The following is a 27057-nucleotide window of genomic DNA, read 5'->3' on the forward strand; positions in this document are numbered from 1 at the left end:
TCACACACATGGTGGTAGCTAATCCCAATGGCACCATCAAGTTCTCACCACAACCCATAAATGCCTCCCTCTCCTGTCCTCCCTGTTTCCCACACACCCCAGCCCAGGCTGGCCCAGTCCCCATCCCAGTGCCCTCTGAGTGGTGCGACGGGTTGGGGCTGGTTTCTCTCATCTCCCAGGCCCATTATCCCACACTGATGCTGATGTAGAAGAGACACAGTTAGCCAGGCCTGTTAAATGAATGGCTGCTCCGCCATGACGCCACGCCAGGCCCCTCCATATGTTCCTCTCGCTCTCTATGGTGAGTGATCATTAGCCCTGCGGCGGGCTGTCCTCCCCAGCTCTGGCTCCGTCCATCAGCCTGCGGCCATCCCCTACTCTCTTCCTCTGTTCCCCCGCTCCAGGGAGCCACAGCGCTCTGATATTAGGAGTTTAATTATAAGTTTATGGAAAGCCGGGTGACAACAGTCAGAGGGACTCAAAGCCCAGTGTGTCTCAGAGGAAAGGAAGGTAGATAGATAGACACTCTGCTGTGTGTGGACATGCATGCTGGCTGCAGGGCAAAACTTTTGTTTTCAGGAGGATCATATTTCTAACAGATAAAATGCTCAATGCAACAGAGTCCTAAGTTATTGATTGGTTCTCTACATTCATCTCATTTTTTAGAAGTTGTTTGCTCAGCTTTCGATCGGCTCTGCCCGCTCTCTTTCTCTCTCTGTTGTTTCAGTCCCAGTGGAAAAGTTGTTGGTTTTGCTTATTTTCTTCCAAGACACAATCATGAAGGACAGTTAAAAAAATCGAATGATTCCATTTTGATGTAATTATAAAGCTGTGTGAATGTGCTCCATTTTAATGAGCATATTTTTTACGTGTAATGTTTGCTGTTTGAGCTGGCTCAGCAGAGAGCAATTTTGAACTTTCGAATTACTTGCTTTCTACATAGTGTGGCTGTCTGATGAGGCACTCAAAGTGAACTCACCTCCCTCTCCTCTCCTTTCCATAAACCACAGGCATTATCCACCAGATGAAAGGAGACTATGAGACTGCACTTAAACTCCACAAAACCCACCTCTCCATCACCCAGGAGCTCAGTGACTATGCTGCCCAGGGTCGGGCCTATGGTAACATGGGCAATGCCTACAACGCGCTGGGGGCCTTTGACCAGGCCGTACGCTATCACCGCCAGGAGCTACAGATCTCCATGGAGGTCAATGACCGGGCCTCACAGGCCTCTACCCATGGTAACCTGGCCGTGGCCTACCAGGCCCTGGGGGCCCACGATCGTGCCCTGCAGCACTACCAGAACCATCTCAATATCGCCCGTGAGCTGCGAGACGTCCAGAGCGAGGCTCGCGCCCTCGGCAATCTGGGAAACTTCCACTGCTCCCGGGGAGAGTTCCCCCAAGCCGTGCCCTACTACGAGCAGTACCTCCGCTTGTCCCCTGACCTCCAGGACATGGAGAGTGAGGGGAAAGTCTGCCACAACTTGGGCTACGCCCACTACTGCCTGGGAAGCTATCAGGACGCTGTCAAGTACTATGAGCAGGACCTGGCTCTGGCTAAGGACCTACATGACAAGCTGAGCCAGGCCAAGGCCTACTGTAACCTGGGACTGGCCTTCAAGGCTCTGGGTGACTTCACCAAGGCAGAGGAGTGTCAGAAGTACCTGCTCTCTCTAGCCCAGTCTCTTAATAATGCACAGGCCCGCTTCAGAGCCCTGGGCAACCTGGGGGACATCTTTGTCTGCAAGAAGGACGTGACTGGGGCTATCCAATTCTATGAGCAGCAGCTGGCCCTAGCTCACCAGGTGAGATTCTTTGGCTCCTGTTTTTAATCTGTCATAGTCACAGGAAAGGTCTCAACTTTGTCTGCATACGGTAAGAGAGATTAACGTTATATACTGTAAGTCAGCACTCCATTGATTTTGCAAGGCAGGCTGTTTATGTAAGGATGTTGATGTTGAATATTTGCTGATGCACTGAAATCCTATCTGTGCTTTGTTTCAGGTGAAGGAGCGCAGGATGGAGGCGTGTGCCTACGCGGCCCTGGGTGCCACCTACAGACTGGTGCAGAAGTACGACAAGGCTCTGGGCTACCACACCCAGGAGCTGGAGGTGTACCAGGAGCTGGGCGATGTGCCTGGGGAGTGTAAAGCCCACGGCCACCTGGCAGCCGTCTACATGGCTCTGGGGAAGTACGCCATGGCCTTCAAGAGCTACGAGGAGCAGCTAGAGCTGGGCCGCAGACTGAAGGACCCCGGGGTAGAGGCCCAGGTCTATGGCAACATGGGCATCACCAAGATGAATGTAGGGGTGATGGAGGAGGCTATAGGCTACCTGGAACAGCAGCTGGCCACCCTCCAGCAGCTGAGTGGCAACGAGGCCGTGCTGGACCGGGGTAGGGCCTATGGTAACCTCGGAGACTGTTACGAGGCCCTAGGGGACTTTGAAGAGGCCATTAAATACTATGACCAGTACCTGTCTGTGGCCCAGAGCCTTAACCGGATGCAGGACCAGGAGAAGGCCTACCGAGGCCTGGGGAATGGACACAGGTCAGTGACATCTCTCAGTAGCCCTTCCTCTACACACACTAGACATCCTTAGAAACCTGTAACATGATTGGTTATAGCTCCCTATCAGGTCACTAAGTAGGTCAGTTATGCTTATTTAGATTATGTGCCCATGGGGGGCCTCATTGATTTTGTTTTGTCACTCAGGTATCATATGAACACACATAAAACATGGCAAAATGTGTAGAATTGCAGGAATACGCTTTAAAACTTTTCTTTCTGCCAACAAGAGGGGTGTGGACAGTTTGGGGTTGCATCCGTGGAGGTTTGTTACTACGCCAATAAAGAACATATCCATCCTGACCTTTGCCACCCAGGACATTTGTGTGACCGAACCTTCTCAAATAGTAGTTGAGCACCCCTGCCCTGTAGTGACTCCTGTTTTTTAACTGAATGAGTTACTTAGATAGTGTTCTAGGTAAGCTGTGCCATCTGTCCAAATGACCTCTTCTTGAAGTAGTGATTGGACTAAAGTGTCACTAAAGGATTGGCTTGGGAATACATGGTGTCTCTGCAGCACAAAAACCCTGCTCTAGCTCTGGTGGGAAATCTGTGGTTGGATGAAAGCACTCTAAAACCATGAAATCTCTTACTGCCTGTTATGAACAGCTAATATCTTAATCATAGAAGAAGAGTACTGCTGATGAAAGTATATATAGAACTTTAATTAGCATTTTTCTCATTTGAATAACATTTAAAAGCAAGGCGTCATATTTCAAATACACTCCTAAGCTACCGTTGCGAGCAGAAAGCCATTCTGCCTTTGAATAAGTTGCCGATATCAATTTCCTCTGGTTGTTGCGGTGACAGATCATTTGCTTTGACTGGGTATTACTAATAATCATAGTAATCCTGCTTTGCATAATCTTTTTTCTTTTTGTGCCCGCTGCTGTTTTCCTGCTTGTGTTGGCGCTTGCATTTCCAGGACCACCCTAGTTTAGAGACACCCCGACGGTCGGTGTTGTGGATCGGGAGGCTCAGTGAGGCTGGTGCTGGCTGCTTCAGCACTGAGCCTACTGGCCCCCAGCTGATCGGTATGCAAAGAGGCTTTGGCTGACAGACGTCTGAAACCGGGGGAACTGCAGCTAATTCAAGACAACCTTTTACATTCTGTCTCTTTTCTTCTCTTTCTCTCTCCCCTGTGTGTGTCTGAGAGCTGATAACATCCTGTGAGAATACGGTGTGAAACAAAACACGGCAGCAGCAATGGAATCCTCATTTCAGAGATGATTTGTCACCTTATTGTGCATCATCAACATGCCACCATAACAATCAGACAGAACCCTGCATTAGCCATGCATGAGCTGAGAGGTGAAGAATGTACATCAGACTCCTACCTTCCTCACTTCCTATCTCTCTCTCTCTCTCTCTCTCTCCCATAGCCTTTAGTGAACCAGCTCTCTTTAAAAGAGAACATTAATTAAGCTAAAGCCTTTTATTCTTTTAATGGTCCTTTTCAAGCGACATCCGGTAGTTGTTGCTCCGCCTGTGAATGTGAAAATTGTCTATTTTTCAGGGTTTCTGTGCAGAGTGTTCAAGAGAACAAAACCTGGGTTTGAATGCAGGTCTTATTGATGTGTAGGCCTATTCACAGACAGAGACAGAACCTGGGTTTGAATGCAGGTCTTATTGATGTGTAGACCTATTCACAGACAGAGACAGAACCTGGGTTTGAATGCAGGTCTTATTGATGTGTAGGCCTATTCACAGACAGAGACAGAACCTGGGTTTGAATGCAGGTCTTATTGATGTGTAGGCCTATTCACAGACAGAGACAGAACCTGGGTTTGAATGCAGGTCTTATTGAACCTATTCACAGACAGAGACAGAACCTGGGTTTGAATGCAGGTCTTATTGATGTGTAGGCCTATTCACAGACAGAGACAGAACCTGGGTTTGAATGCAGGTCTTATTGATGTGTAGGCCTATTCACAGACAGAGACAGAACCTGGGTTTGAATGCAGGTCTTATTGATGTGTAGGCCTATTCACAGAGACAGAACCTGGGTTTGAATGCAGGTCAGGCCTATTCACAGACAGAGAACCTGGGTTTGAATGCAGGTCTTATTGATGTGTAGGCCTATTCACAGACAGAGACAGAACCTGGGTTTGAATGCAGGTCTTATTGATGTGTAGGCCTATTCACAGACAGAGACAGAACCTGGGTTTGAATGCAGGTCTTATTGATGTGTAGGCCTATTCACAGACAGAGACAGAACCTGGGTTTGAATGCAGGTCTTATTGATGTGTAGGCCTATTCACAGACAGAGACAGAACCTGGGTTTGAATGCAGGTCTTATTGATGTGTAGGCCTATTCACAGACAGAGACAGAACCTGGGTTTGAATGCAGGTCTTATTGATGTGTAGGCCTATTCACAGACAGAGACAGAACCTGGGTTTGAATGCAGGTCTTATTGATGTGTAGGCCTATTCACAGACAGAGACAGAACCTGGGTTTGAATGCAGGTCTTATTGATGTGTAGGCCTATTCACAGACAGAGACAGAACCTGGGTTTGAATGCAGGTCTTATTGATGTGTAGGCCTATTCACAGACAGAGACAGAACCTGGGTTTGAATGCAGGTCTTATTGATGTGTAGGCCTATTCACAGACAGAGACAGAATGGCCTATTCACAGACAGGACAGAACCTGGGTTTGAATGCAGGTCTTAGGCCTATTCACAGACAGAGACAGAACCTGGGTTTGAATGCAGGTCTTATTCACAGACAGAGACAGAATGTTTGTAGGTCCTATTCACAGCCTATTCACAGACAGAGACAGAACCTGGGTTTGAATGCAGGTCTTATTGATGTGTAGGCCTATTCACAGACAGAGACAGAACCTGGGTTTGAATGCAGGTCTTATTGATGTGTAGGCCTATTCACAGACAGAGACAGAACCTGGGTTTGAATGCAGGTCTTATTGATGTAGGCCTATTCACAGACAGGCCTATTGTAGGCCTATTCACAGAGACAGAAGAAGACAGAACCTGGGTTTGAATGCAGGTCTTATTGATGTGTAGGCCTATTCACAGACAGAGACAGAACCTGGGTTTGAATGCAGGTCTTATTGATGTGTAGGCCTATTCACAGACAGAGACAGAACCTGGGTTTGAATGCAGGTCTTATTGATGTGTAGGCCTATTCACAGACAGAGACAGAACCTGGGTTTGAATGCAGGTCTTATTGATGTGTAGGCCTATTCACAGACAGAGACAGAACCTGGGTTTGAATGCAGGTCTTATTGATGTGTAGGCCTATTCACAGACAGAGACAGAACCTGGGTTTGAATGCAGGTCTTATTGATGTGTAGGCCTATTCACAGACAGAGACAGAACCTGCAGGTCTTATTTTGTAGGCCTATTCACAGACAGAGACAGAACCTGGGTTTGAATGCAGGTCTTATTGATGTGTAGGCCTATTCACAGACAGAGACAGAACCTGGGTTTGAATGCAGGTCTTATTGAAGGCCTATTCACAGACAGAGACAGAACCTGGGTTTGAATGCAGGTCTTATTGATGTGTAGGCCTATTCACAGACAGAGACAGAACCTGGGTTTGAATGAGGTCATTGAACCTATTCACAGAGACAGAGACAGAACCTGGGTTTGAATGCAGGTCTTATTGATGTGTAGGCCTATTCACAGACAGAGACAGAACCTGGGTTTGAATGCAGGTCTTATTGATGTGTAGGCCTATTCACAGACAGAGACAGAACCTGGTTTGAATGCAGGTCTTATTGATGTGTAGGCCTATTCACAGACAGAGACAGAACCTGGGTTTGAATGCAGGTCTTATTGATGTGTAGGCCTATTCACAGACAGAGACAGAACCTGGGTTTGAATGCAGGTCTTATTGATGTGTAGGCCTATTCACAGACAGAGACAGAACCTGGGTTTGAATGCAGGTCTTATTGATGTGTAGGCCTATTCACAGACAGAGACAGAACCTGGGTTTGAATGCAGGTCTTATTGATGTGTAGGCCTATTCACAGACAGAGACAGAACTGGGTTTGAATGCAGGTCTGGGCCTATTGAATGCAGGTCTTATTGATGTGTAGGCCTATTCACAGACAGAGACAGAACCTGGGTTTGAATGCAGGTCTTATTGATGTGTAGGCCTATTCACAGACAGAGACAGAACCTGGGTTTGAATGCAGGTCTTATTGATGTGTAGGCCTATTCACAGACAGAGACAGAACCTGGGTTTGAATGCAGGTCTTATTGATGTGTAGGCCTATTCACAGACAGAGACAGAACCTGGGTTTGAATGCAGGTCTTATTGATGTGTAGGCCTATTCACAGACAGAGACAGAACCTGGGTTTGAATGCAGGTCTTATTGATGTGTAGGCCTATTCACAGACAGAGACAGAACCTGGGTTTGAATGCAGGTCTTATTGATGTGTAGGCCTATTCACAGACAGAGACAGAACCTGGGTTTGAATGCAGGTCTTATTGATGTGTAGGCCTATTCACAGACAGAGACAGAACCTGGGTTTGAATGCAGGTCTTATTGACCTGGGTTTGAATGCAGGTAGGCCTATTCACAGACAGAGACAGAACCTGGGTTTGAATGCAGGTCTTATTGATGTGTAGGCCTATTCACAGACAGAGACAGAACCTGGGTTTGAATGCAGGTCTTATTGATGTGTAGGCCTATTCACAGACAGAGACAGAACCTGGGTTTGAATGCAGGTCTTATTGATGTGTAGGCCTATTCACAGACAGAGACAGAACCTGGGTTTGAATGCAGGTCTTATTGACAGAGACAGAACCTGGGTTTGAATGCAGGTCTTATTGATGTGTAGGCCTATTCACAGACAGAGACAGAACCTGGGTTTGAATGCAGGTCTTATTGATGTGTAGGCCTATTCACAGACAGAGACAGAACCTGGGTTTGAATGCAGGTCTTATTGATGTGTAGGCCTATTCACAGACAGAGACAGAACCTGGGTTTGAATGCAGGTCTTATTGATGTGTAGGCCTATTCACAGACAGAGACAGAACCTGGGTTTGAATGCAGGTCAGGCCTATTCACAGACAGAGACAGAACCTGGGTTTGAATGCAGGTCTTATTGATGTGTAGGCCTATTCACAGACAGAGACAGAACCTGGGTTTGAATGCAGGTCTTATTGATGTGTAGGCCTATTCACAGACAGAGACAGAACCTGGGTTTGAATGAGGTCTTATTGAAGGCCTATTCACAGACAGAGACAGAACCTGGGTTTGAATGCAGGTCTTATTGATAGGCCTATTCACAGACAGAGACAGAACCTAGGTCTTATTGATGTGTAGGACAGAGACAGAACCTGGGTTTGAATGTCAGGCCTATTCAGACAGAGACAGAACCTGGGTTTGAATGCAGGTCTTATTGTGTAGGCCTATTCACAGACAGAGACAGAACCTGGGTTTGAATGCAGGTCTTATTGATGTGTAGGCCTATTCACAGACAGAGACAGAACCTGGGTTTGAATGCAGGTCTTATTGATGTGTAGGCCTATTCACAGACAGAGACAGAACCTGGGTTTGAATGCAGGTCTTATTGATGTGTAGGCCTATTCACAGACAGAGACAGAACCTGGGTTTGAATGCAGGTCTTATTGATGTGTAGGCCTATTCACAGACAGAGACAGAACCTGGGTTTGAATGCAGGTCTTATTGATGTGTAGGCCTATTCACAGACAGAGACAGAACCTGGGTTTGAATGCAGGTCTTATTGATGTGTAGGCCTATTCACAGACAGAGACAGAACCTGGGTTTGAATGCAGGTCTTATTGATGTGTAGGCCTATTCACAGACAGAGACAGAACCTGGGTTTGAATGCAGGTCTTATTGATGTGTAGGCCTATTCACAGACAGAGACAGAACCTGGGTTTGAATGCAGGTCTTATTGATGTGTAGGCCTATTCACAGACAGAGACAGAACCTGGGTTTGAATGCAGGTCTTATTGATGTGTAGGCCTATTCACAGACAGAGACAGAACCTGGGTTTGAATGCAGGTCTTATTGATGTGTAGGCCTATTCACAGACAGAGACAGAACCTGGGTTTGAATGGGTTTGAATGCAGGTCTTATTGATGTGTAGGCCTATTCACAGACAGAGACAGAACCTGGGTTTGAATGCAGGTCTTATTGATGTGTAGGCCTATTCACAGACAGAGACAGAACCTGGGTTTGAATGCAGGTCTATTCACAGACAGAGACAGAACCTGGGTTTTATTGATGTGTAGGCCTATTCACAGACAGAGACAGAACCTGGGTTTGAATGCAGGTCTTATTGATGTGTAGGCCTATTCACAGACAGAGACAGAACCTGGGTTTGAATGCAGGTCTTATTGATGTGTAGGCCTATTCACAGACAGAGACAGAACCTGGGTTTGAATGCAGGTCTTATTGATGTGTAGGCCTATTCACAGACAGAGACAGAACCTGGGTTTGAATGCAGGTCTTATTGATGTGTAGGCCTATTCACAGACAGAGACAGAACCTGGGTTTGAATGCAGGTCTTATTGATGTGTAGGCCTATTCACAGACAGAGACAGAACCTGGGTTTGAATGCAGGTCTTATTGATGTGTAGGCCTATTCACAGACAGAGACAGAACCTGGGTTTGAATGCAGGTCTTATTGATGTGTAGGCCTATTCACAGACAGAGACAGAACCTGGGTTTGAATGCAGGTCTTATTGATGTGTAGGCCTATTCACAGACAGAGACAGAACCTGGGTTTGAATGCAGGTCTTATTGATGTGTAGGCCTATTCACAGACAGAGACAGAACCTGTATCGTCCATGTGACATCCCTCTAATCTAGGCCAAGTGGAGGGTGAATTATATTATCTAGCACCCCCAACCCATTGCATCATTAACCCATCAACCCTGCTTCATTCCCCTGCAGCCCCTTTTCTCTTCCTCTACACACACACACACACACACACACACACACACACACACACACACACACACACACACACAGTCCTTCGAGAGTCATCTGCCGTGCTTTTTGTTGGGTATCTGAATATTCATTCCCACTGAAACGATGCAGAGCTTGGCAAATGGCAAATGTGATGTGTGTTTCTCATTCTTCCGTAATAGCACAGTGTGGCCATATGTGCAGATTAGATCATAGCTGTTCTACTATCCCCCTGATAGGAGATAAGCAGAGAGAGGAACAAGGTTACTGTGAGAGGAGTGTACTTGGAGGACACAGTCTCTGTGGCACGAGTCAGTTTGTTCATATTGAGGAGCAGATGGCAATTACGGGCCTTTCTAGTAGGCATATAATATATCCCATCTCTGTCCCAGTCTGCCCAGTTGACCCTGCATATCTCCATCCTTCCCCTACTGTTTGACTTTCCCTCGTTAAGCCCTGCCTCTCTGTGTCTCCCCCTGCAGGGCGATGGGTAACCTGCAGCAGTCCCTGGTGTGTTTTGAGAAGCGTCTGGTGGTGGCCCATGAGCTGGGGGAGTGTGGAGGGAAGGCCCAGGCCTATGGGGAGCTAGGGGCGCTCCACAGCCAGTTGGGGAACTATGAACAGGCCATCTCCTGTCTGGAGCGCCAGCTAGGCATCGCCCGTGACACCCAGGACCGCCCACTAGAGGGCGACGCCAGCTGTGGCCTGGGCGTGGTCTACCAGTCCATGGGAGAGTACGAGACGGCCCTGCGCTGCCACCAGAGTGACCTGGAGATCGCAGAGGAGACGGGCAGGCCCGCCCGACAGGGCCGAGCCTATGGCAACCTGGGCCTCACCTACGAGTCGCTAGGCAACTATGAGCGTGCAGTGGTGTTCCAGGAGCAGCATCTGAGTGTTGCAGCTCAGACCAACGACCTGGCGGCCAAGACCCTAGCCTACGGCAGTCTAGGGAGGACACACCACGCACTGCAGAACTACTCACAGGCTGTCATGTACCTGCAGGAAGGTGAGCAGCGGGGTTGGGGAATAGGAGGAAGGGGGGATACTCATATAGATATGTAGACTTTAGTGACATGAATGGTGACAGCTGTGACAGCTTCCAACGGAGATGGAATATATATTTACAGGCATGAATTATCTTGAAGTAGAGCCAAGTATAATTCTACCAAGAGCAGCATTTTTTATTTAAAGCTTATATTTTGTAATGCTAAATTTTTTCTGTGTATTTTCGTCTGTTTTTTATTAGCTTGTGTGAGGATTTTTTTTGTGTGAGTATAGTTGCCATTGTGTGTGTGTGTGTGTGTGTGTGAGCTCATCCCTGTGTTGCATGCCGAGGCATTTAGCATGTTTACAGACTGCAATTCTTCACACCTATATCCCCTTTCAAATGAGCTGCCAAAGGATCTTTTCACACACTGTGGCTGGCAGTCCTGCCTCTCACGCTTCATTGTCCTCTACAGATGATGGCGAAATTAAAGCTGCAGCCTTGGCTCTCTAAAAGTCATTATGTCAATAACAGTGTAGGGATTGTTTGTCATAGGTAGGACAAGAAGCAGCTTGCAGAACTCTGAGAGAGCTGTAGGGGGCGTGGCCATCAGTGCCATTAGCAGCCGTTATGCAGAGGCACACCCAGGGCATTACTCCCCAAAGCCTGTTTGTATACAGGGAGAATGATCATCTCCTCTCCTCCAAGCCACCGGTGCTTGTAGTGACCTAGACATTGTTCCAGCCATGCTTGTTGGGTTTTAATGGAAACAAAGGAGGCAGGCCACTCTATCTCTTCCCTGTCCTCTTACTGTCCCCTACTCTGTCCTTGTATTGTTCTTTGGTCCAGCTTTGAAAAAGCCCACTACTACTTTTCCTATCCTTGACAGCCAATTATTTCTAGCCAACCTACCCAGACCAAAAAGTTGGCACCTTTTTTTGCTTCTGTTTTCCTTTTTTTCTTTTTTTTATGCCGCACGCTTGTTTTTTTGTTTTCACATCCTGAAAAATATTAATTGGAAGGAGGCCTAGGAAAGGAGCTCCACTCGAGTGCCTATAGTGACAGCATGTGACTTCAGCAATGTGTGTGTGTGTGTGTGTGTGTGTGTGTGTGTGTGTGTGTGTGTGTGTGTGTGTGTGTGTGTGTGTGTGTGTGTGTGTGTGTGTGTGTGTGTGTGTGTGTGTGTGTGTGTGTGTGTGTGGGACACAGCAGATTTAATGCCTGCAGTATTTTCATCATATAATTTATAATTAGGTAACACTTTGTGAGGCTTTATTCTCTTTACAGTCACAATGCCTTGTGTTTGTGTGTGTATTTATACAGGAGTGTGTATCGCCCTGCTGCAAGCCTGTGTGTGTGTAAAGTCACAGGGTGCATGGGCCCCCGGAGCTGTAGTGAATCTCTTCACCAGCTGTCAGGCAGCCATTAAAGTGGTCTCTAGTTGCTCTTCATAGTGTAGCCAGTCACACAGCCACCATCACGTCCTCATTCAGGCACCACTATGTGACTGTGCCTGCAGGGCACACCAAATGCACACATAGTGACAGTCACACTGAGAGTGACGACATGAGAGTGACACAGAAGTTAGGGGAGAGAACACAAAGGGAAGCATGTGAAAGGAGATGGAGAGAGGACGCGATTCAGACACAGTATTCACACCCCTTGACTTTTTTCACATTTTGTTATCTTACAGTCTGAATTTAAAATGTATTAAATTGAGATATATTTTATCACTGGCCTACACACAATACCCCATAATGTCAAAGTGTATTTAAAAAATAGATTAAAAATTAAAAGCTGAAATGACTTGAGTCAATAAGTATTCAACCCCTTTGTTATGCCAAGTCTAAATAAGTTCAGGAGTAAAAATGTACTTAACAATTCACATAATAAGTTGCATGGACTAACTCCTTTGTGCAATAATAGTGTTTAACCAGATTTTTTTTATGACTACCTCATCTCTGTACCCCACACATTCACACAATTACCTGTAAGGTCCCTCAGTCCAGCAGTGAATTTCAACCACACATTCAAACACGAAGACCAGGGAGGTTTTTCAATGCCTCGCAAAGAAGGAGACCTATTGGAGATGGGTAAAACAGCACACATGGAATGTCCCTTTGAACATGGTGAAATGAATAACTTGAATGGTGTATCAACATACCCAGTCACTACAAAGATACAAGCATACTTCCTAACACAGTTGTCGGAGAGGAAAGAAACCGCTCAGGAATTTCACCATGAGGTCAATGGTGACTTTAAAACAGTTACAGAGTTTAATGGCTGTGATAGGAGAAAACTGAGGATGGATCAACAACATTGTAGTAACTCCACAATACTAACCTAATTGACAGTGTGAATAGAAGGAAGACTGTACAGAATAATATTCTTAAACATCCATCATGTTTGCAACAAGGCACTAAAGTAATACTGCAAAAAATGTGGCAAAGCAATTCACTGTAAAATCCCAAATATGTAACCACCCTCCATATTTTCAAGCATAGTGGTGGCTGCATTATGGGTATGCTTGTAATTGTTAAGGACTGGGGAGTTTTTCATGATAAAAAACAAATGTAATGAAGCTAGGCACAGGCAAAATTCTAGAGGGAAATCTGGTTCAGTCTGCTTTCCACCAGACACTGGTGACACTCACAGAGATGAGTTCACCTTTCAGTATGACAATAACCTAAAACCCAAGTCCAAATCTACACTGGAGTGTTTATCTACACTGAATTGTATATCAGAAATATCAAAACAAGCAATATCAGAACGAACAATGTCAGAGTCCGGAATATAAATACAGTATGTATCTAAATGGTGTGAATAGACAGTATGGGCAGTATATTAATAGAAAAGCTGTGTACAGCAGTAGTTATATAGAATGAGCCATGACTAGAATACAGTGCATACAAATAAAGTAGGTAAAATAGTATGTAAACTGTTTTTCAGTCTCTCGGTCCCGGCTTTGATACACCTATACTGTCTTAAGTCTGCTAGATGGTAGCAGGGTGAACAGGCTGTGGCTTGGGTGGCTGAGGTCCTTGATGATCTTCTTGAATTTCCTATGACACCGGGTGCTGTAGATGTTTTAGAGGGCGGGCATTGTGCCCCCAGTGATGCGTTGGGCTGACCACACCACCCTCTGGAGAGCCATGCGGTTGTGGGCAGTGCAGCAGGTGGTGATGCAGCCCGACAGACTGCTCTCGATGGTTTATCCGTAGAAGTTTGTGAGGGTCTTAGGGGCAATGCAGAATTTCTTTAGACTCCTGAGGTTGAAGAGGCGCTGTTGCACCTTTTTCACAGTGGTGTCGATGTGGTGGGACCATTTCAGGTCCTTGGTGAAGCTTTTGGCCCTCTCCACTGCGGCCCTGTCGATGTGGATTCAATGTGGATAGGGGTGGGATCTCTCTGCACCACTCTGCCAGGGCACTAACCTCCTCCCTGTAGGCTGTCTCGACATTGTTGCTGATAAGGCATACCACTGTTGTGTCGTCAGCAAACTTGATGTTAGAGTTGGAGTCGTGGGTGAACAGGGAGTATAGGATGGGGCTGAGCACACACCCCATGGGGGCCACTGTGTTAAGGATCAGAAGGAGATGTTGTTGCCTACCCTCACCACCTGGGGGCGACCCGTCAGGAAATCTAGGACCCAGTTGCACAGGGAGGGGTTTAGTCCCAGGGCCCTGAGCTTATTGAAGAGCTTGGAGGGCACTATCATTTTGAAAACCGAGTTGTAGTCAATGAACAGTATTCTCACATAGGTAATCCCCTAGTCCAGGTGGGATAGGGCAGTTTGCAGTGCAGTAGCTATCAAGTCATCAATGGATCTGTTGGTGCGTTATGCAAAACATGCAGGTTTTTCAATTGACTTTGAAGCATCATCATAAGTCAGAGAGAGAGAGAGAGAGAGAGAGAGAGAGAGAGAGAGAGAGAGATTTCAAACCGTTTTCTCTCTCAAGCTCCCAACACTAATGAGACCTGAGTTGTCCCTGCTAGTGCTGTCAAGATGAAATGGGTTACTGAGACTTAGAGGAGTCCAGTCACACACAGAGAGAGAGATTCTGAAAGAAAGGAAGAAAGCTGGAGTAGTGAGAAAGAGGGCAGAGAGGGAGTTGGGGTTATGGGTGAATGTTAATGTTCACACACATTGCACCGATTGTGGATCTCACGTTCGTCTGTTGATCATTCAGCGCGCTGTGTTTTAGGGACCACCTGCTGTAGACATTTGACTGCCAACATTTTTCACACAATATTACAATTCTTGGTTTGCAAATTACGTCCAGAGGTGCTAAGTACTCTCGGCCAGCAAACACTGTTGGTGTGTCTGAGCCCTTAAGGGGAGAGGGGAAGTTCTGCAGGCTTCAAAGGCGCCCGCCTCTCTGAAGGTGTACTCACAGAGCAGTGCAGATGTCTGGGGAGAGATGTGTGCTGTGCTGCTGGGCCTGGCAGGGTTAGGGTCAACTCCATTTCAATTCCAGTCAATTCAAAAAGTGAACCAAACTTCAATTCAAATTCAAAATTTTCCTCATTGAGAAGAATTGGAATGTTTGTTTACTTACTGAATTGACTGGAATTGAAATGGTATTGACCCCAACCATGGGGGCCTGGTGGAATACGAGGTTGGGTCTTCCTTCCTGGTCACGCTCTCAGGAATCGCAGAGAGAGTGAGACGAGGGCCGCTTGATAGACAACATGACCAAAAGTATATGGACACCTGCTCATCGAACATCTCATTCCAAAAGCATGGGCATTAATATGGAATTGGTCCCCCCTTTGCTGCTATAATAGCCTCCACTCTTCTGGGAAGGATTTCCACTAGATGTCGAAACATTGCTGCGGGGACTTGCTTTCATTCAGCCACAAGAGCATTAGTGACGTTGGGCACTGATGTTGGGCGATTAGTCGCTGTTCCAATTCATCCCAAATGTGTTCGATGGGGTTGATGTCAGAGCTCTGTGCAGGCCAGTCAAGTTCTTCCACACCGATCTCGTCAAACCATTTCTGTTTGGACCTCACTTTGTGCACGAAGACATTGTCATGCTGAAACAGGACCTTCCCCACACTGTTGTAACAAAGTTGGAAGAACAGAATCATCTGGAATGTCATTGTATGCTGCAGTGTTAAGATTTCCTTTCTCTGGAACTAAAGGGCCTAGCTCGAACCATGAAAAACAGCCCCAGACCATTATTCCTCCTCCACCAAACATTACAGTTGGCACTATGCATTGGGGCAGGTAGCATTGTCCTGGCATCCGCCAAACCCAGATTTGTCCTTCGGACTGCCAGATGGTGAAGTGTGATTCATCACTCCAGCGAGTGCGTTTCCACTGCTCCAGAGGCCATTTGCGGTGAGCTTTACACCACTCTAGCCGACGCATGGCATTGCGCATGGTGATCTTGCGCATGGTGTGTGGCTGCTCGGCCACGGAAACCCATTCCATGAAACTCCTGACGAACAGTTCTTGTGCTGACGTTGCTTCCAGAGGCAGTTTGGAACTCAGTAGTGAGTGTTGCATTCGAGGACAGACGATCCCGTTCTGTGAGCTTGTGTGGCCTACCACTTCGCTGCCGACCTGTTGTTGCTCCTAGACATTTCTACTTGACAATAACAGCACTTGCAGTTGGCCGGGGCAGCTCTAGCAGGGCAGATATTTGACGGTGCCACGTTGAAAGCCACTGAACTCTTCAGTAAGGCCATTCTACTGCCAATGTTTGTCTATGGAGATTGCATGACTGTCTGCTCAATTTTATACACCTGCCAGCAACGGGTGTGCCTGAAATAGCCGAATTCACTCATTTGAAGGGGTGTCCACATACTTGTGTATATATAGTGTATAATGCCCCCCCCCCACCAAAACATGTTTCCCACTGGTCACAGAAGAATAGAAACGATACACTATATCATTCTACCTAATATAAACCTAGTATCCACAGCCTTGCATGGTCAGCAGCCCAATTCAAAGCCCAGCTTGCGTGCTGTGCTGTTAGCACCTCAAATGTGACATGTGGCCAAGTGCTTTGTCCTTTTTCATCATTTCCCTCCGTGGACTGTCTGTTTCATCACAGTAATTGGGTGAAACCAAGCAGTCGGCAGGCAGGCTGAGTACAGATGCAACAATGTGACATACGCATCACCGCTTGAGGGATTGAAACAGGAAAACAAACAGCATTCTCACCAGCTGATCTGACAAAGCCACGCTAAATGAACACAGGAAATATATCCCTGTGTTTCTGCTGAATCTCAGAGGAAGTTTATGGACCAGTGTGATGAGCTACACAAAGAGTTTCAAGACAGGATGTATCTATCCTCTGTGTTTTGTATCTCCAGTGTGTGTGTGGTTAAGTGGATGATATGTGTTGGTTCTTTGCTCTAATATATGAGCGTGTAATCGAAGACAGAGTACGGAAGTGTTGTCTCTACACTCTATTAAACCTCTTATGTTTGGTTAGTCCTGCACATCCTTTATACAGAAGCATTAAGTGTGTGTTTGTGTTTGCTCAGCCACTCGATCCTTACCATTGATTACTAGGTACCCAGATTAGTGCCCTAACAGCCTCTTACTGTGTGTGTGTGTGTGTGTGTGTGTGTGTGTGTGTGTGTGTGTGTGTGTGTGTGTGTGTGTGTGTGTGTGTGTGTGTGTGTGTGTGTGTGTGTGTGTGTGTGTGTGTGGTGTGAGAGAGAGCCCCAGACTGAGATGTATTTTTACAACTGAGGCCAAATATTCAAGCCTGTTCACTGTCAGAATATCAGTACCATGCTATGCTTACATCTGTTACCCTGAAAGATACCTGAGTGCCTGACCATAGCTCTAAATTATTTATAATCCCTCTCTCTCTCTATCTCTTTATTTCTCTTGCTCTCTCTTTCTTTCCTCCCTCCCTCTCCAGGCCTACGACTGGCAGAGCAGCTGGCTCGGCGTGAGGACGAGGCTAAGATCCGCCATCGTCTGGGGCTGTCTCTGTGGGCCAGTGGGAACCTGGAGGAGGCCCAGCACCAGGTAAAAATCTGACATGAACCTCTCCTCACACACAGCATACACACTACACAGGGTTACACTTACACACTCACATCTGTATGTGTCGAGAGATCATGTATAGAAAGAGAAGGAAAGTGAAAGATTATGGAGCGATAAGGGAAGAAGATGGCCAGATGGAGGGAGCGAAAGGAAGGTTGTTTAAGTGATTGTTTAAGATTTAAAAAGATTGTTATCATCACACCATTTTAGTTGTGTTGCCATCAGTTATTCATGTTGTTCTCATTTGTCATTCTGAGAAAGAGAGAGAGGGGGAAAGGGAGAGAGAGAGGAGAAACAACATTGTACATACCACAAATATGTATCTGTTTATTTAGATCCCCTACTATTCGTACTAGTATTTGCACATTGCTAAAACACTGTACATAGCTGATGATAATATAACACTTGAAAAATCTTCATCTTTTTAAAAACTTTTTGAGTGCAAATTTACTGTGTCCTCACTTTTGTTTGTTTATTTCCCTTGCTTTGGAATTGTAAACACATGTTTCCCATGCCAATAAAATTCATTTTGAATCGAATTGAATTGAATTGAGAGAGAGAGACAAAGGAGACAATTCTGCTTGAACACAACTCAATTCGGTTCAGTTTATCCAGTTCCTGAATCTGTAAACTCTATCTTCTCTCTTTCCTCTCTGTCAACATCTAGTACAAAGAACTTATCCCCATACCCCTCAGGCTTACCCTGTCAAACAGATGTTAGCCAAAGCAACAGTATTTTGTCACACCCCAGTTCATTCCCAGGCAATTCAGTAATGTTTGGGATATTTTCTCCAGTCATTGTAGGGTGTGTTGTTGTTGGAAAAAGGAAAGGACGTAGTTGTTCTCAGAGTATAGATGAGATGATTATTCATGAGGAAGCAGGGAGGGTGGTACTGCTGGTGGTATAGCTATATGACCTTGGTAAATACCCTGACCCACTTCAGGGCTGATTTACATAGCGCACTATGTCTCACTATGCAGTATTACTGCACTTGACATTCATACATCATCCGTACTGTTGGAATGAGATGACTTGGACCCATGTTCCTCTATATCCACATTTAAACACAAATGTTTTTTAATACCCTCACTCTGTTACGCCTTGTTCTCTGTGGGGGAGAGATTTCACCTGACGACACTTCAATCAGATTTGCGAGAATACATGGTGTCATTTTGTCACTGCTGGAGAGGATATGGGAATAATAGATGGAATGGAATGGATTGGATGTTTTACAACTCAAAACTTCTATCAGTGAGGGTGAACGTAGCCCAGGGGGAAAGACATGGTGAGAGTCATTTCAGGTGTGAAAATATCAGATAAATGTAATGTTAATCATCAGTTATATTGGTTCATAAAAGGCCAGTGGTGTAAAGTACTTAAGTAAAAATACTTCAATGTACTACTTAAGTAGTTTTTGGGGGTATCTGTACATGACTTTACTATTTATATTTTTGACTACTTTTACTTAATGCACTTTTTACTCCATACATTTTCCCTGACACCCAAAAGTACTCGTTAAATTTTGAATGCTTAGCAGGGCAGAAAAGGGTCCAATTCACACACTCATCAAGAGAACATCCCTGGTCATCCCTACTGCCTCTGATCCAGTGGACTCACTAAACACAAATGCTTAATTTGTAAATGATGTCTGTGTGTTGGAGTGTGCCCCTGGTTATCCGTCATTTTTTTAACAATAAAATAAAATGGTGCCATATGGTTTGCTTAATACAAGGAATTTGTATTATTTACTGGTACTTTTTTTTTTTTTTTTGCCTCAGCCAGGGGTTCTATGACTAACGAGAACAGACCAGGAGTTAAAGGACAGCCTTGATGACAGCCCCTACCGATAGGAAATGGCCTTCTAGGCAGAGTTCCTCTGTCCAGTGTCTGTGTTCTTTTGCCATCTTAATCTATTATTTTTATTGGCCAGTCTGAGATATGGCTTTTTCTTTGCAACTCTGCCTAGAAGGCCAGCATCCCGGAGTCACCTCTTCACTGTTGATGTTGAGACTGGTGTTTTGCGGGTAGTATAATGAAGCTGCCAGTTGAGGACTTGTGAGGTGTATGTTTCTCAAACTAGACACTCTAATGTACTTGTCCTCTTGCTCAGTTGTGCACCGGGGCCTCCCACTCGTTCTATTCTTAGAGACAGTTTGCGCTGTTCTGCGAAGGGAGTAGTACACAGCGTTGTATGAGATCTTCAGTTTCTTGCCAATTTCTCGTATGGAAGAGCCTTCATTTCTCAGAACAAGAATAGACTGACGAGTTTCAGAAGAAAGGTCTTTGTTTTGGCCATTTTGAGCCTGTAATTGAACCCTCAAGTGCGGATGCTCCAGATACTCAACTAGTCTAAAGAAGGACAGTTTTATTGCTTCTTTAATCAGAACAACCGTTTTCAGCTGTGCTAACGTAATTGCAAACAGGTTTTCTAATTATCAATTAGCCTTTTTAAAATGATAAACTTGGATTAGCTAACACAACGTGCCATTGGAACATTGCTGAGGAGTGATGGTTGCTGATAATGGGCCTCAGTACGCCTATGTGTAACAGATGTGAAACGGCTAGCTTAGTTAGCGGTGCGCGCTAAATAGCGTTTCAATCGGTGACGTCACTTGCTCTGAGACCTTGAAGTAGTAGTTCCCCTTGCTCTGCGGAGCGATGGGTAACGATGCTTCGTGGGTGACTGTTGTTGATGTGTGCAGAGGGTCCCTGGTTCGCGCCCGGGTATGGGCGAGGGGACGGTCTAAAGTTATACTGTTACATATGTAGATATTCCATTAAAATCTGCCGTTTCTAGCTACAATAGTCTTTTACAACATTAATGTCTACACTGTATTTCTGATCAATTTTATGTTATTTTAATGGGCAAAAAAATTATTTTTCTTTTTAAAAAACAAGGACAGTTCTAAGTGACCCCAAACATTTGAAAGGTAGTGTATATATATATTTTTTTGTATATATATTTTCATTTATATTTTCCAACGTGGCTATACATTTGGGTGAGGTTTTTTTCTCGCCTGAGTAGCCTCATTTCACTGCCAAAAATAAAATGAAACCATCTAGTGTTCAGCGAAATACAGTTGAAGTCAAATACATTTAAACTCCGTTTTTCACAATTCCTGACATTTAATCCTAGTAAAAATTCCCTGTTTTAGGTCAGTTAGGATCACCACTTTATATTAAGAATGTGAAATGTCAGAATAATAGAGAGAATTAATTATTTCAGCTTTTATTTCTTTCATCACATTCCCAGTGGGTCAGAAGTTTGCATACACTCAATTAGTATTTGGTAGCATTGCCTTTAAATTGTCTAACTTGGGTCAAATGTTTCGGGTAGCCTTCCACAAGCTTCTCACAATCATTTGGATGAATTTTGGCCCATTCCTCCTGACTGAGCTGGTGTAACTGAGTCAGGATGGTAGGCCTCCTTGCTCGCACACACTATTTCAGTTCTGCTCACAAATTTTCTATGGGATTGAGGTCAGGGCTTTGTGATGGCCACTCCAATACCTTGACTTTGTTGTCCATAAGCCATTTTGCCACAACTTTGGAAGTATGTTTGGGGTCATTGTCCATTTGGAAGACCCATTTGTGACCAAGCTTTAACTTCCTGACTGATGTCTTGAGATGTTTCTTCAATATATCCACATAATTTCCCGTCCTCATGATGCCATCTATTTTGTGAAGTGCACCAGTCCCTCCAGCAGTAAAGCACCCCTACAACATGATGCTGCCACCCCCGTGCTTCACGTTTGGGATGGTGTTCTTCGGCTTGCAAGCCTCCCCCTTTTTCCTCCAAACATAACGATGGTCATTATGGCCAAACAGTTTTATTTTTGTTTCATCAGACCAGAGGACATTTCTCCAAAAAGTACAATATTTGTCCCCATTTGCAGTTGCAAACCGTAGTCTGGCTTTTTTTATGGCGGTTTTGGAGCAGTGGCTTCTTCCTTGCTGAGCAGCCTTTCAGGTTATGTCAATATAGGTCTCATTTTACTGTGGATATAGATACTTTTGTACCTGTTTCCTCCAGCATCTTCACAATGTCCTTTGCTGTTGTTCTGGGATTGATTTGCGCTTTTCACACCACAGTACGTTCATCTCTTGGAGACAGAACGCGTCTCCTCCCTGAGCGGTATGACAGCTGTGTGGTCCCATGGTGTTTATACTTGCGTACTATTGTTTGTACAGATGAACGTGGTACCTTCAGGCATTTGGAAATTACTCCCAAGGATGAACCAGACTTGTGGAGGTCTACAATTTTTTTTATTGAAGTCTTGGCTGATTTCTTTTGATTTTCCCATGATGTCAAGCAAATAGGCACTGAGTTTGAAGGTAGGCCTTGAAATACATTCACAGGTACACCTCCAATTGACTACAATGATGTCAATTAGCTTATCAGAAGCTTCTAAAGCCATTTTCCAAGCTCTTTAAAGGCACAGTCAACTTAGTGTATGTAAACTTCTGATCCACTGGAATTGTGATACAGTGAATTGTAAGTGAAATAATCTGTCTGTAAACAATTGTTGGAAAGATTACTTGTGTCATGCACCAAGTAGATGTCGTAACCGACTTGCCAAAACTATAGTTTGTTAAGAAGAAATTTGTGGTTTCTTCTTAACAAAGTGGTTGAAAAACAAGTTTTAATGACTCCAACCTTAGTGGATGTAAACTTCTGACTTCAACTGTAACAACACAATGTCAAATGCAGGAAGCCTAGTCAAATACTTAACATCCAATCACATTAACCGTTACTTTCTCGCGGGAATTCCACTAACCCGGGAAAGCACCAAACAACAGACAGGGACTTTGGACCATCAAAGAGGTGCGAATATGATGAGAACTACATTGATTTGGCCTTCACTTATGTTGGGAGTAGTGTCTTTCCTCAGCCACAGTGTGTTTTATGTGCAAAAGTACTATCTCACAACTCAATGAAGCCTTGTACTCTTGCACAGACATTTAGAAACAAAACATGCCAATTTGGAAAATAAGCCACGGCAGTTTTTTCAGTGATAATTAAGACGACTTTCGAGTAAGACATGTATAAAAGCAACAGATACCATTAATAAGAAGGGGCTAGAAGTGTCTTATATGATGAGCTACTGAGTGGACAGGCAAGCCCCATACTATTGTGGAGGACTTCATTCTTCCTGCTGCGGCGGATATGGCTGGGGCCATGCTGGGGGAAAAGGCAAAAAAAACAGACAATATACAGACAATGCCTTCATCAAACAACACTGTTTCACGACGCATCAGTGACATGGCAGGAGATGTTTTGAAACAATTACTGCTTTGCATACAAGCCAGTCAATTCTATGCGCTACAGCTGGATGAGTCAACAGACGTGGCGGGCCTGGCACAGCTCCTGGTATATGTCCGTTACGTTTATGGGGGGGTCAATTAAGGAAGACATCCTCTTCTGGAAACCAGGACAGCAGGAGAGGATATTTTTAAAGTACAGGACAGCTTTGTGACATAAAATGGACTTTGGTGTCTGTACTGATGGCACAAAAGCCATGCCAGGAGAAATAGTGGAGTGATAAAGTACGTACGTGCAAGCAGTTACTCTCTACGCCACTTGTGTACACTGCAGCATCCACCGAGGCTCTTACTGCCAAAGGAATGCCTGACAGCTTGAAAGACATTTTGAACACTACAGTGAAAATGGTTAACTTTGATAAAGCAAGGCCCTTGAACTCTTGAATATTTTCTGCACTATGCAATGATATGAGCAGCGACCATGTATCGTTTTTTCAACATACAGAAGTGCGCTGGTCATCAAGGGACAAAGTATTGACACGTTTTTTGGAATTGAGAGACTTTACTGACCATCATTTTCACTTGTCTGACGTCTTGCATGATGACGAGTTTCTCACACGACTGGCCTACCTGGGTGAAATTGTTTCTCGCCTGAATGATCTGAGTTTAGGTTACAGACACTCTCCGCAACTATATTCAATGTGATGGACAAAATTGAGGCTATGATTTAGAAGTTGGAGCTCTTCTCTGTCTGCATTAACAAGGACAACACCCAGGTCTTTCCATCATTGTATGATTTTTTTGTGTGCAAATGAACTCAAGCTTATCAACAATGTGAAATTTGATATAGCAAATCACTTGAGTGAGTTGGGTGCGCAATTAGGTAGGTACTTTCCCGAAACGGATGACACAAACAACTGGATTCGTTATCTCTTTCATGCCCTGCCTCCAGTCCACTTACCGATATCTGAACAAGAGAGCCTCATCAAAATTGCAACAAGCGGTTCTGTGAAAATTCAATTTAATCAGAAGCCACTGCCAGATTTCTGGATTGGGCTGCGCTCAGAGTATCCTGCCTTGGCAAATCGCGCTGTTAAGACTCTGATGCCCTTTGCAACCACGTACCTATGTGAGAGTGGATTCTCTCACATCGGTGCATGAAAACTAAATACAGGCACAGACAGTGTGTGGAAAATTATTTAAGACAGACTCTCTCCAATACAGCCCAACATTGCAGAGTTATGTGAGTCCTTTCGAGGATACCCTTCTCATTAACCTGTGGTGAGTTATTCACAATTTTTGATGAACAAATAAAGTTTTATATGTAAGATGGCTAAATAAAGAGCAAAATTATTGATTATTATTATTATATTATTATTTGTTCCCTGGTCCCATAAGAGCTCTTTGTCACTTCCCACGAGCCGGGTTGTCTTATCACTCAGTCTTATGTTTAATACATGTATCGTATAGTGTGTGTGTGGCAGGCTTACAATGATGGCAAAAAACAGCATTTGAGAGTGCACTGACCCTGGTGCTAGAGGGGGTACGCAGCTGGAGGATGAATGTTTGAGGGGGTACAGGACTGTAAACAAGTTTGGGAACCACTGCTCTAGACTAACTTTTAGCTTCACGTTCTCAGAGGTAAGCTCGTCGTTTTTGGTCTCCAATTCGGTAAGCCGCTTATGGATGTCACTCAACGACGTTTCCATATCCTTTCTTTTGGGGGTTTCTGTCGCGACAGTGTTGCGATGGTTGACTTGACTTGACACTGTGGAACGAAGTTTGGTCATGACATCCGTGCGTAATGTCGCCATTTCTGAGTGGATGGTGAATAATATCTCCATAACGTTAGCATCTGCCATCTTGTTGCTAGTCTTTGTCGTGTCTTCTTGTTTACCGCTTCGTCTCGTTTCCCCGGTTCCAGACATATCCAAGAAGGCCACCCAAATGTTGCTAGAGCCAGTAGGTGTGCAAAGTGTGTTCTCGTTTTGACAGATAAAAGGTTAAAACATAAAAATATCAAATCTTAGTGAAGATGCCTCGGAACACATCTTTACGTAGCCATGTTGAAACCGCACCCGTGTTGGATCATTCTTGATACACACAGGAAACTGCTGCGTTATAGTTCCTGACACAAACCGGTGCGCCTGGCACGTACTACCATACCCCGTTCAAATGCACATACATCTTTTGTCTTGCCCATTCACCCTCTGAATGGCACACATACACAATCCATGTCTCAATTGTCTCAAGGCTTAAAAATCCTTCTTTAACCTGTCTACTCCCCTCCATCTACACTGATTTGAAGTGAATTTAACAAGTGACATCAATAAACAATCATAGCTTTTACCTGTATTCACCTGGTCAGGCTATTTCATGGAAAGAGTTCTTCATGTTTTGTACACTCAGTGTAAATGTCCTATACCCCTGTTTGATATTAGCTTTACAGCGTGTAGGTAGGACATTGCAGACACAGCACTTTTTTGTTTTCTTTTAATCTGCTGGGTGGGGTTAGGCCAATGGGGAGCCAGTGTGGGAAATTCGTTTCCCTCTTAATGGGATGTCTGTGTGCCCAGCAATCAGCCTGCAGCCCTATCAGCAGAATCAGCCAGGACAACAAGCACTAAGGCTGCACAACCACACTCTGCTCTCTCTCACCCTCTCTCCTCTTGTCTGATATACTTTACTGGCTGACCTTGGGGATAGACCTGGCTAGGTGTAACCACCTCACCATTCACACACACACACACATACATACCTGATTCATTCCAATTCCATCCCTTCCATGTGCCAGTCCCAGGGCAGCAGCTATCTGAATGGTTGGTGTGTGTAGTTTCGTGTCAATGGTGGCCTCTTACAGACTGGAGTTGGAGGTGGAACATTCTCAGTCATCTTAAAGGCCTGCCAACAGAGGAGGAATAGGAAATCAATACAAACTCCCATGAATCAGCACTCCTGGCTGGCCTGGACTGCTAGTGTGCAGCATAGCACAGCACAGCCTCCGCCCACACTCTGTCTGCCCTCCCACCTCTCCCTTTCCTTCTCCCTCTCCAGCCTAATAGTGTCTGGGACTGAACAGAGAAAATAAGTCTTGAGAGGGCTCAGGGAGACATAGTGTTCTGTGGACACACTGTTTCCCTCGAAGACATTGTGTGTCTTGAAGCCCAGGCGATGGCTTAGCATCTTCAGTTCCCTCTCTCTTGTCTGGGTGGATGAGATGAGAGGGGAGGGTGGCTGTGTTGAATATCAGAGCTGTGTTTAAGAGAAGGAGCTGAGGGAGCTGTGCTGATATCAAATATAATTTACACTGAGGAGGGCTTCTGCCATCTAGTGTCTTCTTTCTGCCACTACATGTCTCTGTCTGATGTCTTATTTCTCTTCACTGTTCATGGAGTGAACAGAGGGAGGCGGATATCAACTAACTTCATGGAGTGAACAGTGAACAGAGGATGTACTATGCAGTAACTGATCGTTATCTGTGGTTGTGTTATTTGTCCTGCAGCTCTACCGAGCATCTGCATTGTTTGAGACGATTCGTCATGAGGCCCAGCACAGCACCGACTACAAACTTTCTCTGTTTGACCTGCAGACCTCCTCCTACCAGGCACTCCAGAGGGTCCTTGTCAGCCTAGGTATTGTTACGCGATCCATTGCCCGCATTCCGTTCTCACCGTCCTTCCCTCTTTCTTTCATTCTGTCTGCTATTCTCTTACTTTCTTTTCATGTTCGTTCCTATCTTTACCTATTTGTTGCAAAATATTTATACTACTAAACATTTGTACGTGTTCGCTCTCTGATAGCTAGAAAATCTAGCGTTGACCTTTGACCCTCTGCTGTCCAGGCCACCATGACGAGGCGTTGGCAGTGGCAGAGCGGGGTCGGACGCGGGCCTTTGCTGACCTGCTGGTGGAGAGGCAGACAGGCCAGCAGGACTCAGACCCCTACACCCCAGTCACAGTGGAGCACATCCTGGACACGGTGAACAGCCAGAGGGCCCTGGTGCTCTACTTCTCCATGGCTGCTGGGTACCTGTACAGCTGGCTGCTGGCTCCAGGAGCAGGTAAGACCTGGGGGAGGAGGAGGCGGATATCAACTAACTCAGTTCCTCTGTGTGCTGATACAATGAACTGTAAGGGTACTATGTAAATCTGTACAAATGTATTATGCCACATTATACAAAACATTGTACAGACACAAAACACACACATACACACTCAATCAAACAGTGAATTTCATCTTGATTGTGCTTTGTTTAGCTGTGAGTCCTGGAGGGCATGGCTTGTGTTCAGAGGGTAAGAAAGCCTTGCCTCTAAGGG

General features: G+C 45.2%; 1 protein-coding gene across 3 annotated transcripts in view; it reads left to right on the forward strand.

The window, feature by feature from the left end:
• LOC112264078 (tetratricopeptide repeat protein 28-like) overlaps nt 1-27057 on the forward strand; it is a 322087-nt gene that overhangs the window by 272521 nt on the left and 22509 nt on the right. For all 3 annotated transcript variants that reach the window (XM_042331570.1, XM_042331571.1, XM_042331572.1), the window contains 6 exons: nt 1011-1807; nt 2007-2551; nt 9961-10484; nt 17351-17460; nt 26244-26373; nt 26583-26801. In XM_042331570.1, the coding sequence (XP_042187504.1) occupies nt 1011-1807; nt 2007-2551; nt 9961-10484; nt 17351-17460; nt 26244-26373; nt 26583-26801 (2325 nt within the window). The remainder of the gene's footprint in view (nt 1-1010; nt 1808-2006; nt 2552-9960; nt 10485-17350; nt 17461-26243; nt 26374-26582; nt 26802-27057) is intronic.

Source organism: Oncorhynchus tshawytscha, linkage group LG12 (assembly GCF_018296145.1).
Source record: "Oncorhynchus tshawytscha isolate Ot180627B linkage group LG12, Otsh_v2.0, whole genome shotgun sequence".
Taxonomy (NCBI): Eukaryota; Metazoa; Chordata; class Actinopteri; order Salmoniformes; family Salmonidae; genus Oncorhynchus; species Oncorhynchus tshawytscha.